The sequence below is a fragment of the Sceloporus undulatus genome, chromosome 6 (genome assembly GCF_019175285.1).
Source record: "Sceloporus undulatus isolate JIND9_A2432 ecotype Alabama chromosome 6, SceUnd_v1.1, whole genome shotgun sequence".
In the NCBI taxonomy this organism is placed as follows: domain Eukaryota; kingdom Metazoa; phylum Chordata; class Lepidosauria; order Squamata; family Phrynosomatidae; genus Sceloporus; species Sceloporus undulatus.
In genome coordinates this window covers 74,836,307-74,851,101 of record NC_056527.1, presented here as the reverse complement: position 1 = coordinate 74,851,101, position 14,795 = coordinate 74,836,307, and the positions used below count along the sequence as shown (strand labels likewise).

Below are 14,795 nucleotides of genomic sequence, written 5' to 3'. Positions count from 1 at the left end.
TTTATATGGTGAATACAATGGATAGGATGATTCCAAATTTAGTCCTCAGTTTTATATATTTACACTTTGGAGTCTTGTGTAGTTCCTTCATAGCTGGCCAGCTGTACCACAAGGGAAAGATACTGCTACACAGATTGGTTTTAACTGGACAGGGAGGGCCTTTTTGGGGGATAGTAGTGTACTAAGGTGTACGGGAGGAAAAGAGAATGTGCACTTCATGTGTGGAATATATGCATGTATATGCAGATATGAGTGCAAACCCCACAATAAGTGAAGTGGTCCTCAGGCCAAAAAATATTGTGTATCCTAATTTATAAGTTTTTACATCTACACCTTCTTGAATTGGAAGCCACTGAAGTTATTCATAGACTTATTCTTGAAAAAGTCTAGCTATCACATGTTGCATTAACTGTAGCTTCCAATAAAATATATAAAAAAAAAATATCAAGGGCACCTGCATGTAGAGTGCAGTATAGTAATCTAAAGAAAAGGTAATTAAAGCATGGAATAATGTGGCCAGATTCTTCTTCCGCAAAGTCACAGCTGGTACACCAGGCAAAGCTGAACTTAAGTACTTTAGGTCACCAGTATCAGCTGACCCTCCAGGAGCATTCTCAGGCTGCCTACCTGATCTTTCAGAAGCAGTGATATCCCACCTAGAACAGGATGTACTCAAGTCTTGGATTAGGCTGCCTACTGACCAATAGAATAAGAGCCTACTGAGTCTACCTAGCTGAATTTTAGTGCTGGTGACATAGTGGTTAAATGCTGATACTGCAGCCACAACATTGTGAGTTCGATCCCAGATGGGTCCAGGTTGACTCAGCCTTCTACCCTTTGGTAGGTCAGTAAAATCGGCACCCATCTTATTTGGGGCAGTTGGCTTATTATTTATATATTTCATTTCATTTCATTTCTATGCTGCCTTTCTCCCAGGAAGGAACCCAAGGCATCTTACGAGATTGTAAAATGCTTAGAGAGTGCTGAGTTCACTATGAAGCAGTATAGAAATGTAAATGCTGTTGCTAAATGCTATTGCTATCCTATCTCTCTGCATCTTTGGAGAACATTTTTGATTTCTAACCTGTTGCCTGGATACAGTAAAAGACTGGATGTCTATAACTCAGGTTCAATCTGGATATGATGGAATTACTGTTTTCTTCAATTCTGCTCACCTCCTACAAGTCAAATTTCCTTCAGTTCACCCGTTACCCATGCCACTTGCCAGACTATTCTGGCCAATCCCCAACCCACATTTGCTTATGGTCAGGCCATGCTGCAGTGGAGAAGAGGAAATGGAAAAGTTCCCTTGCTATTTATAAATTTGTCAAAAATATTGACAAATGTGTCAAAAATTGCAAGCTTCACACTAGTTTTCGTTTTGGCTTAGGCTGTGTTATAATAAATTGGCGAGTTGGGAATTTTGTTAATATGATCACTCAAATAAAATCAAGCCGTATGCAAGTTATAATTGCCTTAAAGTCTTTCACCTATATGATATTGTTTTGCTTCACAGTATCAGAAAGTAATGACTAACCTGCAAATGGTACTGGTAGCAGCTGAATTATCCAGAGATTCAGCCAGATTTGTACTACTACAATGGCCCATGCAAGCAAAATAAAGTAGATGTCACTGGTTTTCTTCTTTCTAAGAAGTGCACCAATGTCAGGTTTCTGTCTGCCACGCACAGTGGATGAAGAAGGAGAAGATGCATTATCACTTTCTGTAGATTCTAAAAGGGAAAAAAAGAACAACATGATCACTCTTAATTTCTATAAGACTACTAAGCTTTAACTTGTGGGTCCCAATTGAACTGGTCACCATGCTGGGGAAAAAGGAGGGGGGTATAGTATAATAATAAAATAAAAAAAATAAAATAAGCATATCTGATCATAAGCCTTTTTAGGATTGCTTTAGCTCTGAAAAGTTCCATTTGCCAATCTCATGTAAAGCCTATAAAATAATTATAACATTAATAGTAAATTGACATTTACACAGGTTACTGACCTATCTAGAAGAAAACTAGTTAAAACGCTTTTCTAATTATAAACAAGTCATGCATAAAAATGAGTATTGTTTTCTACTGGATGAAGACTCAACTCAAAATGAAGATGTTTCTGCTGCTCAGTTTTGTTGTTGTTGTTGTTTTATGAAAGACTTAATGTACCCTGGCATTTCCCTATCACAAACAGAAATTCTTACTTTAGTATTTAGAATCACGTCACAGGTTACATCAGACATCACACCAAACCATTTTTTGTATTCATCTTGAAAACCAGAATTTAAAAAAAAACAAACACCAGCTAGACATAGGTTTGTTAACCATGTCTGATTGATAAAACATCACTACAACCAATGCTCCACTTTTTGAACGTGTAGAAAATTAAAACAGAAAAGCAGTTCTACATCATTTTGCCAAAACAAATGCCCTGAAAAATAAAGACAACCTTAAAATATCAAACTATCTGTTGAAAAGATTGATTTGATGGCATACAAAATTATTACCGAGAACAAAACTTTTAAAGTGTTCATATTTTGCATTTTCTTCTATATCTACATTTAACTAAACTTTCTAATACAGCACGCCCGCGTATGATGCGGGCACATTATACGCTGCTTTCAGCATACTGAAAGCAGTGTTGCTTCTTCTAGTGCTGTGCGCTAGAAGAAACAATGGCATGCGCACTGCCACCACCTCATGCCACCGCGAGCATGAGCCCCATTACTTGTAATGGGGCTCAAGCATATACGTTTTTTGTTTTACGCAGGGGGGTCCGGAACAGATCCCTCACGTAAAACAAGGGTGCACTGTATTTTAGTCTTACTTGGACAGTACATTTTCTACTGCTAGAGAAGAAAATAAAAATGATGTAAAGTCGAAGGCTTTCACTGCTGGCATCCATAGCCTTTTGTGGACGGACTATGAGGCTGTGTTCTAGAAGAGTTTATTCCTGATGTCAGAACATGGCTCATAGCCTGAAAAACGCACAAAAAATGATAAATATGAATGATGCTTCACAAATATACACTGAACTGAAGGTCTGCATGCTTTATAGTAGTCACTGATGAAGACAGAATCAAAATGCACTGCATACTTACTATAATAGGCTGCCTTCTAAGATTTAAGTTGTGCTTCTTCTTCCACTTACTTGGGAGGAAGTCCCACTGAACCTTAGTAGAGCTTACTTCTGATTAAGTATGTAAAGCAGTGGTTCTCAGATTTTTTACCCATGACCCCCCATTTACGTATATCTACCTGTAGACATTGTGCTCATCCCTGACATAGTATATGAATAAAAATATTTTAGTTGCTTAGCGTGATACTTTTGTTCACACTTTTATTTATGCTCATATTTTAACATTTATAAGGAAATAAAAGCATTCAAACAGGGACAGTTTCATTTAAATAAATTCATTACCTAATTCAGCATATGTAAATTTTACATACTGTCTCACACCCAGCCACATCACATGCACCAATGCTCACAAATATGTACAAACTATAACTGCGGATGGGGCTTGTGTGAGTCACTGGAAGTGGAGTTAGCAGCCTAGCTTTTTACAACTGCTGCCAGAGGCTTTCAAGCTCAGTCCCTGCACAGGGAACAGAAGGAGAGCTGTTTCTAGGTGGCCATCTTTGACTGGGTGAGGTTTTTACAAACATGGGTGTGAAGGGGCAGGGGCTCTGTGAGTCACTTCTGTGAAGAGAGCAGCCTAGCTGTTTAGAACTGCTGCCAGAGGCGCACACTAAAGCAGAAGGTGAACTGGGAGCTGTGTTTATGTGGTGCTCCTTTACTTTTTCTCTGTTTTGTTTTCTTTAAGGGGTTTGTGGTGGGGTTTTGCTCATAGAAAGTGAGCGGAAGGAGCTAGCTGCCACTAGATCTCTATATAGCTGTAGCCACAGTCTCAGTGACAGACCTTGGTGAACAGGCCAAGCCAACAGGGGTGTTCAATGGGGGAGCTTTTGACGGAGAATCTGAATTCCTTCCCCGCACATTCAATAAAAATGCATAGTATGAATGCATCAAGCAAGCCATGAAAAACAAAAGACTCACTGGAACCTTAAATCATTAATTGCAGCTTTTACTCTGATTTATTGCAGTCCTCCTCCACTATTTTCTGTGCCATCTTTGCAATGAGCTTTGCAAAATTGGCTTTCACAAAATCTTCCTAGAAAAATTAGACTTTCCCACATAGTTTTGACATTGATCCAAGGAACTGAAAATTGATTCTGAGAAACAATACCTCAGATCTAACTTTGCTACTCGATTGTTGCTATAACTCCATTCTTACAAAAGTTATAGACATGCTTTCTTTTTTAAAAAATGGAAGTGTGGAATCTAAGGGCCTGAACAGACAGACCAACATAAAGCTGCTTCGGGTCACTTTGGAGGTATGCTGTTTAAATGACACATGTATCTTAAGAGGCCAGAAGCTGTGCCAAAGTTGTGCTTCAGTCCTTAGGGCTTGAGCATAGCTTTGGTGCAGCTTCCAGCCTCTTAGGATGCATGCATCATTTAAATAGCATACCTCCAAAGTAACCTGAAGCAGCTTTATTTTGGCCTGTTTGTTCGGGCCCCAAGTCAGATGGCATTCCAAATTGGCACTGGGTGACATGCTATGACATTTGTTCAATCAGGTGGCATAGCAACTCTAGATAACTGCCTTTCACCTCTCACCCTCAGAACCAACCACAAAAAGATAAATCCAAAGATTAAGCCAAAGGAAGCTAATTTTTATTAAAACATTTCTGGCATTCTTACAGAGCATTCAGTCACCTGAAGGTTGGGATGGATGTTCTTCATTAGTAGATTCATCCCCTGAAAATGATATTGCCATGGCAATTGTGGATGCAGCAATTGAAATCATCTGACCAGGTAGTTCTGCCCCTTTAAAAGATACAAAGGTTTTTTTTAAAGCAAACATGTTCTACACATTTTAATAACTGGATTTTTCCTGCCCATTTCCCTACTGAAACTATACAGTATTTCATTTCAGCTGATACCAGAACTGTGCATACAACCATTCACTTCAACTGTACTACAGGGCTATGTGCACTACCATATAGGTGGAAAGTTTCAGAAAGAAAGTTGGGATGAGGCTCACGTTAGTAAAATTTGGGCTTGGTGCCTCATAAGAAGACAGACAACTATAAATGCATTACATCCACAATCAGAAGCGTCTTAACATTTTAAAAAGAGTATTCTTAAACAGTAAGTGAAAGGAACTGAACTTTATTTAAACTTACTTTTAGATAACACAATCAGGGGTAGCCATGTTGGCCATATAGCAACAGCTAAAATCCACAAAATAGTAATACATTTATTTGACCTACCAAAATGCACAAAATACAATGCAAGCTTTCGAAGTTCCACTGGATTCTTCATCAGACAAAGATGTTAAAAATCATACACGGGGAAAAAAACTGAAAAATGATGTTAGTCACAGACCTACATTTTCTCAAGTTGTTGTTGGTGTGTTGTTCCATGGATCTACGAAAGTGGAGCCCTCCTCCTTTTGGCCATGTGGCATTAGGAGTAAAGCATTCCGAAGTCCAGGAAATAAAAACTGAATTCCATTAGCAATTCAAGAGGCATTTGCTATTAGAATTCAAAATTTATCTCCTAGACTTTGGAGTGTTTTGTTCCCAGTAGTACATAGTCAGAAGGAGGAAAGGCATGCTTACATAGATAACCCTTCACAGAATACCACACCAACAACACCTTGAAAAAATGCAGACTTATGACTAACATCATCATTTTAAAATTTTCCTGGTGTATGATTTTTAACACTTTTGCCTGACGAAGAAGCGAGTGGACCTTTGAAAGCTTGCATAATGTATTTTGTGCATTTTGTTAGGTTGAATAAAGGCACCACTGTTTTGTGGATTTTGGATGTTACTGTACTTCCAGGTAGATATGCAATGTTTGATAGAAAAATGTCCAAGCTGGTAAGACATGTGGATGAAGAAGCTTGCGCTATAGGACCATGGCTCCCAAACATATCCCAGACGCAGCCCTCTAGGCTAAAAATAGCATACACAACTACGCTCAATTCTCAACAACACATCTTAAACAGAATTACCATAAACATGTCTGTTTCTTACCTGAAGATTCTTGCCCAGTTGGTTGCTCATGCAACATACCGACAGTCATCAAGATAACTATAACCAAAAAAACTGGAATCCTCCAAGAGCCTGCTGCAGAGGCTGGGGGGGAAAGTGTTTTTCTTTAATAACCACCACATTAATTTTAGTTAAATAATTTGCATAAGGATTGCCTGGTTTGAATTAAATTGGTTTAAACTTTAAACCAAATCACTTTTTTAAAAAACCCCAAACACTCCTGTTTTCTTTTTGAAATTGATTGTTCAATTTTTTTAAAAAAGTTTGTCTATTATTATTATTTTCCAAGCCACTTACTAAAACAACAATGTCTGTTTGAATTTAAATATTTTAACTTTCACAGTTTGCAGTTTTTCATTGTTAGAGGGTTTTTTTAAAATCCAAAACATAATGATTAACTGGATACAGATACACAATGCTTTATTATGGACTAAAAAATTTAAGAGTGAACATTTTACTAAACTTTTCACCTGTTCTAATGCAGATTTATACACACACACAAATGTGACATACTGTCATCTAAAGTAGAAATGAAAAATTCTGATCCCACAATCATGTCAAAGAAATAGGGAAGGATGATGATGATGAACCGTGTTTTATTACAGTATGCAAATACAGTGCCTATCAAGAACTATGAATAACCATGACCTAATCCTCAGATCTCATAATGGTAATCTAAGATTTACCACTACATGAATATCACTGTCTTAAGCACTGGGCTTATACATCTGACAATGTAAAGAGGTGTGGAAGGCTCATACAGGTGGAGTTCTTGCTAGAATTGTTTCCTATTAGAGTCTGAGTAAGCTGATTAAGGTATAAAGCCAAATTATGACTAAACCCTATTTCACAATCTTAAATTCCAGGGTAAGTGTAACATTTATTTGACATGTTTGATGTAACAGCAAATTATGGTTTGCCAGTAACCAGGACAGCAACCACATTATACAAAAAAAAAAAAAAAAAAAAAGAGTGTGCAGTCCCAAGATTCATTTCAAAACCATTCCTATGTATAACATAACACCATAGTGTTATGCCTAAAGACTAAATTATTAAATTCCATTAATTTAGTGCTGTTTGAAACAAGAAAATTCCCTTTTCCTATTTCAAGGAGTAGAATCCAAACTGAAGCTGAATTCTTGAATACTTGGAGTGTTTCTCCCTATCTCTGAAAATTAATGGTATCTTAAACGTTTTACAGAAGAAAAGAGTTTCAGATTGGTAACTCCGCTATGTTCATCATCATCTAAAGCAAACAACTTATAAACTAATCAATATAAATCTATACTATAACAATTTAAAAGTGTCTGTCTGTTATGCTATACAAATTCATCACAGTCATTAAACCTGCTGTGCAAAGGAAAACTATAGTAATATTTTGAGCCCATGACTGCCTGCCATATTGAGTACCCCCTGAACAAACATTGTGGAGATTTATTAAATTTTTTATGCTCTAGAAGGCATAAATGAACTGATTTTAAACAAAATTGGTATATACCCTCAGATTTACATCCCAAATTTCCATGGACATTTGTGGCCATCACCAAAATATGGCTAATTTCAGGTAATGGTTGGTGGAAAACAATTTGAAACAAATTTCAAGGTCTCCAAGTATTACTAGTCAGACTTTTGTTTTATCCACATCATAAGCAAAATCAACATTGGCAGGTAAATTTCTGAATATAGAAATACTAATATGTAAAGTTAGCACATCTTTCAGAAAACTATGGAAATGGTTTATATTTTTGGATAACAATATACTCACCCAAATGAAAGAGCAATAAAATCCAGATAGGAACAGAAATTGTTCTCAAGTAACGTTCAGTGCTTGGGTTCCACTTGAATAATACAGTTAACAGATAGGCTGCTATCAATGTCCATATCTTTAGAGGGAAAAGAGGAGAAAACAGATTATCAGAGCTAAATCCTGGCAAAATGAAATTGATATAATTTTACAGTGTGAGAGGACCTCAACGGGAAACCCTTGTTGCTTTTATTACAATTTTGATAGTGTTATCTAGCTACTACAAGTGTATGGCAAACATTTTATTTACAGTTAGGCTCACAGAAAAGAAAAATATTTTCTAGTTTTAATCTAATAGGGTTATTCCAAACTTTAATATGGCATTTCCCTTGTAGATGCCATGTCCTGAATGAACTGGAACGCTTATGCTCTGTAAAATGTAGGGCTTATTCCTAAAGATTACCACCTAGAAAGTAGCCATCTCTTATAGCTTATATGATAGCCTACACAGTTAGACAACCTGCAGCCCATCAAATCCACCGTGCTGTTACCCAAAATGTGTGGTGCTTGTAGAGCCTCCACTCACAGCTGCAAACCATCTTTAATTAATTTGGGGGATTAATTGGCTTTGCGAGTGGGGTAACATTTGCAGTAACTAAGTACCAGCTATACTGGTAATAACTTATATGGACTCCAGGCACAAGGGATTTCATGAACCTTTAAGTGAAGAAATATAAAAGAACACACATACTAGAGTAACTCATTGTCTTACATAGCGCTAACCAAATATAGAAAAGTGAATGGAGATAGTGGAGTTTTGAGGGTTGGATACAGGGTATGTCTATTGATCCTGAAAAGATGGTCCACAGAAAGCAGAAGCAGCTTAAATCACAAGGTTCGAGTCTACAGACGAAAGAATAGCAACTCAGGCCCAAAACACAATGCAAAAATAATCCAGTTTGAGAATGCTTTAACTCCCTTGCTCAATACTAGGGAATTCTGGAACTGTAGTTCTGTGAGACATTTAGCCTTCTCTGTCAGAGAGCTCTGGTGCCATGATAAACTACAATTCCCAGGATTCCCCAGCACGGAACCAGGGCAGTTAAAGCAGTCTCAAACTGGATTATTCCTGCAGTGTGTTTTGGACCTCAGTCTGACGGCAACAGTCATCGGACAAGCATTTGGGGGGGGGGGGGGGTTTGACGGCAGCAAAAAGGCTAAGTTTTGGGTTGCTATTTATACCTTAAAGTCAACCCCAATCCATAGAGGTTCCATGATTGCCCCCTCAACAGAACCTAAGATGGTTTCCAAAGTTTGTTTTGATATTTGGGAGATGAGAGGGATTAATTTTTGATCAGTGATGCTTCATGAATCTAGACAAGATCTGGAGTCTCCAGGAATGAGAGGGCAGGAAGGGGTCTTTAGGAACACACAACAGATGAAAGGAAGATGCCAGTCTTGTTTGATATGGCAGAACTATGTTTTTTGGCTTTCGGTTTCCGTCAGAAATGCAGAGTGGGGATGTGTGTGGCAGCACTCTTCCAGCAAGCTCCTCGATTCCCACAGTTTTCCACATACCTGAATCTACATGGAATTCACACTACCTATTCCAGCGCTATGTATGCCACTGCAGCCACTCATGCTGGTATCTAATGTTACATCAAACTTTAGATGGATTAATACATATATTTGGGGATGTTCAGAGGCTTCCAAGACAGTGATAGATGTGGACAATAATGCTCAGTGCCAGCACAACCTACGCCAGTTGTCATATGCATCCCTCAGAAGTGAAAATGTTGCCCACCCCTGATATAAAGAATTTAACTTTCAGTCACTGCTACCTTAGATATTGTATATAAAAGGCAAACACAAATTATACTATGAACATTTGCAAATATTATTAATGTACAAGTTGAATTCTACAACAAACTCTGGAAGTATATATTTGACAAGCATTTGAAAAGAAAACATACACTCATCCCTCCACATTCGCTGGGGTTAGGGGCATAGGACCCCAGTGAATGTGGAAAAACCACAAATAACAGAAACATTATGTTTTTACCTGAGAGAACACTTCTCTAGGAATCTCTAGGCCCTACAGTGCAACTCTATGGTCAACATCTGCCAGATATTGACCACAGAATTGCACTGGAGAAGCTACAAATGTGTAGTGGAGTGTTCTCTCTAGGTCCTTCAGTGTGACTTTTGGTTAAGGTTGATCACAGAGTTGCATTAGGAGACGTAGATATTCCTACAGTGAACATATTAATAAAATCCGTGAATAATCAAATTCGCAAAAGTCAAAGCTGCAGATGTGGAAGGACAAATGTATTTGTTTATAAAAAGTTAGCATCAAAGATAGAGATCCTTTGTTGAACTGGGCCTCATTTAAAAGGGCGTGTGTGAACAATGGCTCGATACACATCCATGTCAATTATCATGAAACATCTGCATGCAAATAAAGGGATAAGCAGCCTGAGGGAAGATTCAACTAGTCCCACCTGTACATTGGAATATTAGCAATGTACTACATTGCAGGACTGTTGTAGAAATGCCTCTGCACAGCCCTCCAATCTATAACAGAGATGATGGTAAATGCCATGACAATGCATGGCTGTTGTAAGCTACTCTCAGCTTCAACCCAACCCTCAAAAGGGATCCAATACCTCTGAACAACATTGCAGACCCTGATCTGTAGCATTAACTGCGCTGTAAGGTTGTCACAAATCACTTTCTGCAACCAGAGTCCTTTCCAATCTGCAGTATGGTGACAATTAACTGCATTTGCTTTCACTGAGGTTTTTAAAACATATTTCAAACTAAGTAAGAACTGAGTTAGAAGCAAAAGAAACTCTGTTGCTATCTTTGCACATATTATGAATTGGATTGGGCAAACTTCTACCCAGTCCCAAATATATCAGTAACTTGGATTATTCCACTGATGTTTCTATCTCTCATTTATGCCCCTAGGCAATCCCTTTTCCTTCTAATGTCTTCTACATTTGAAGCATGAAGATTATCTTTTTATTGATCCTTGTAAGCTGTTCTAGAAGCCTATGCAGCTGCAGAGTGGGGTGAAATGCTTTCATTTAAAAATAAGTTTCTCAGTACAGTATTAATAAAAAAAAGATCTATGTACACAGTGAGATAATTCTCTTTAAATTAACCTGTTTCATCCTCAGTACTGTTCCCCCCAGTTAATTCGTTTCATTCTCACTCTCCCTGGTTTCCTATTTCCCCAGTCACAACAGTCACAACTCCAAATTCACTGAGCATGCTAAGTCATTTGGCTGGTAGAGGGGAATTCTACAACTTAGGACATGGGTGCGCAACTTCAGAATAACTGGGGGCCAATTACTGCCAAACCCATATCCAGCCAAGATGTTTTGAGGCATTTATATGAGGTTGGCAAAAAGCCACTTATTCAGCTTCGCAAAACATTCTTCCCAACCACAAAAGGAAAAGGGTGAATATGCAGCTGCCGTTAGAGCAGAACACATCCTGAAGGGTTCCATGGAAGCAGTTCTACGCAACACCCCTCACAGTCTCTGTGTGTGCCTTATGTTAGCATAAGTTAGCAAAAAGTTGCAGAATTTTTCACTGCTCCCTTGACAAAACACAGTAGTGTGCTACCAAGAGGGCACAAAAATGGCAGGAGGGGATCCCTAAAGTTTTTTTGTACTTATGCAGAGTTCTTCACGACAGACAATGTGTCCCTTTCATATCTAGTTTTTGTCATTTTGGCTGCAGAAACTCAGGTCTGTTACAGACTGCCAAAATAAAGCTGCTTCGGGTCTCTTTGGAGGTATGCTATTTAAATGATGCATGGGTCCTAAGAGTCCAGAGGTCACGCAAAAGCCACACTCCATTCCTAAGCACTGGAGGGCAGCTTTGGTGCAGCTTCCGGATTCTTAGGATGTATGCATCATTTAAACAGCATACCTCCAAAGAGACCCAAAGCAGCTTTATTTTGGCAGTCTGTAATAGGCACCAGGCACTTGCCCGTAAACATCATAAACAGTATGCTAAATATTAAGTTCTCATTCAGAAGTATTTGCCCCCCATTCCTAATTTTCTTCCAGGATTTAACAATCTAAATGGCTATTTCCTGATTATTAAACTGAAAAACCTGAATTCCACATATTCTGCCAGCGATATATACTGCAAGACAACACAATGGAGCACAGTTAATGCACTGCTGTTTCCAGAGAGTCTTACAATGTTTTCTATTACAATTCCAGTGGCGTAACTGAAACACAGAGAGCAAATCTAACAAATCACTTCAACTTCATGTACGTACAATACAGAACACTGCTTAAAAAGACTAGGCAAGCACTACATATAATGATGTTAAGACACACATCAGCCTTCCCTGTTTATATTACTAATGAGGCCTGCCAAATATCACTAACAACAAATACCAAGTACAAGAATACTGTACCTCACTTGCCTCTGACAGCTACAACTAACAAAGTCACTGACAGTAAAGATCCTTTTTTACAAAGTCTTTTAAACTCACTTAGGCTCCCCTTTGCTCCTTATCCTCTATTTAGCTGAAAGTTTTTCCATAGGATTGGCATGGAGAAGATGGTGAAGGGTTAGAGAACCACTGACTTCTGGTATCGGGTTGCAATATATGTCAGCAAGTAAGCAAAGCAAGGAAGCTTGAGATAGGAAAGAATAGGATTCTTCTATTCAAGCCAATCCTACTTTAGCTGTTTGCCTGCCTACAACAGAAAAAAAGCTGCTACTTCCATAATCTCTCCCTGTGCATGTGTTAACAACAAAACTGTGAAAAGAGGAAAACAAGCAAGCCTTTCTCACACAGCATGTTAAAAAACGTAATTCTTTAAGTTTGGCCACCAAAAATGGAAATGATGAGAAAAGTAAAGGCTAGTGAAAAACAAAGGGATCCTTTTGAATGTATTTTGGATGAAAAGCTTCAAGCCTTTTTAAAGTTTCAAAATGGTTTTGTTTATTCATACTAGGTTATTTGCCCTAGCTGTTTCATTTCACATGCATAGTGTTCATATTATTAGTTGGGGAGCAACTTGTTGTAACATATCAGTGCTTTTTTTGTGGTATAAGAACCTATTATTCTTTCCACATTATTTGTGCCTCTGTTACCAAGTGTTCAGTTAATGGCCATCAACTTCATTAACTAAGACATATCTATAGTACCAACCTTTAATGTTAGAAAACCAAGTGCTAAAATACTTTTCTTCTAAAACTGCCATATTGTTTGCTTTACCCTTTTCTCAACATTGCATCTTCCCTCACTGAAAACACTAATGGCAGGACCCTGACACACATTACAAAAAGCAAACTATAGTTGCTCAAAATGAATGTCCTCCATGAAACATGGTGATTTAAATGTGCATCCAGTTATGCATCCAAGCTCAGGTCACATATTTGGCTTTATTCCAGGCAATGTGACCTGAGTTACCCAACTCCAGGCTCCAGTATATACTGCATAGCCTGGTTACATATTATGTAGAATAACAATTTAAAACTTCACTACTTCAGACTGAGGGTTAAAGGCATTACATTTTGAAATGCTCTTCTACACAGACAAAAAACCCAACCCAAAACCAAAAAACCCCAACAATCCCTGAACAAAGCAAACCAATACATAAGAGAAATGTACAATAGGCCCTTAGTATCCACTGGGGTTTGGTTCCAGGACTCCTTGTGGCAAAGGAGATAGAGCAGCACTAGCCACCAGTGCAGCTGCCACATCTATAAAGTTTGGCTGGGAACTTGGCCATGCCATCTCCTTCCCTGCCTCCAATGCTGCCCTGTCATGCTGATACTTTAAAAAGTTATGGATTCTGGAACGTTTCAGACTTTGGAATTCTGGGAAAGGGAGACTCAACTTGTATTTAATTTTAATTCATGTATATCTGTTAGTAGCCTGAGGTCCATTTTCACTTGCTAGGTGACAGCCTCCTTAACCATCACAGAGGAAGCAGTAGTCAGGCCTGGAATAATGATTTTTCCAAAGGGCTTCCACTGTGGGTCAAGAGAGCACTTAGGTCAGTAGGAGGAAAAATGAACATGGAATTTTGGAAATTGTACATTTGGGAGACATTTAGTCTTCCCTGTCAGAGAGCACTGGTGCACCACCATAATTCCTCACCACTGAGCCAGGGCTGTTAAAGTGAGGTCAACCTGGATCATTTCTGCAGTGCAGATGCAAGCAAAACTGGATATTCTTGCTACAAGATAATGATAATATACTATCATTAAAGAGGAAAGTTTTACAGAGGACCAGAAGAAAAGTTCTTCTGATGACAAGCATACAATCTAAAACCTGAGACAGGTAAAATAAAGGAAGTGAAAGTTAAGTACAAGGCTAAACTGTGAAGAATAACACAATTGCTTCAGATGCAATCTTATCTACACTTATCAGATATTAAACTGAGACTGTATTCAGTGGGATTCAGTGGGTAGATGTCTAAAGGAGTGCACTGGTTCATATATTTAAATTTGGTGAGTTCCACATGGAAATTCATGTGTTGGGCTGAAGATTTCAAGGAAAGGATTTCAAGGAAAGCAATTCCAACCATGCAAGCTAGTAAAAGGAGAAAGGACCCCCTCAAAAACCCTATTTTTGAGAGGGTCAATCAGAATTATGGTTGGTAAAACGGGAGATCAAAGATCACAGAGAGGTGATCTTATGGATGGGTAGTATGATTGAAGAAGAGTGAGAAGAGAGGTAAGGAAAGAGAAGAAAGAAGGATGGACAGATGAGAGGGTAAATGGAAATCGTAGAAGGTGTGTGAGTGTAGTTTGTTGGTGATAGGCAAGTGTGGGACAAAGAAAAAGGTATAGACAGGGAAAGAAGTCTGAAGGGATAAGGAGGGAAAAGTACAAGGAAAGTACAAGAAAGTAGTTTTGTAATAAGGATGGAATTTAAAGAAGGAA

At 38.3% G+C, this 14,795-nt stretch overlaps 1 protein-coding gene across 4 annotated transcripts in view; it reads right to left on the bottom strand.

The window, feature by feature from the left end:
* TMEM245 (transmembrane protein 245) overlaps window positions 1-14,795 on the bottom strand; it is an 80,320-nt gene that overhangs the window by 61,389 nt on the left and 4,136 nt on the right. For all 4 annotated transcript variants that reach the window (XM_042474091.1, XM_042474090.1, XM_042474087.1 and 1 more), the window contains exons 2-5: window positions 7,890-8,007; window positions 6,107-6,208; window positions 4,779-4,889; window positions 1,538-1,732 (exon numbers count right to left, since the gene is read on the bottom strand). In XM_042474091.1, the coding sequence (XP_042330025.1) occupies window positions 1,538-1,732; window positions 4,779-4,889; window positions 6,107-6,208; window positions 7,890-8,007 (526 nt within the window). The remainder of the gene's footprint in view (window positions 1-1,537; window positions 1,733-4,778; window positions 4,890-6,106; window positions 6,209-7,889; window positions 8,008-14,795) is intronic.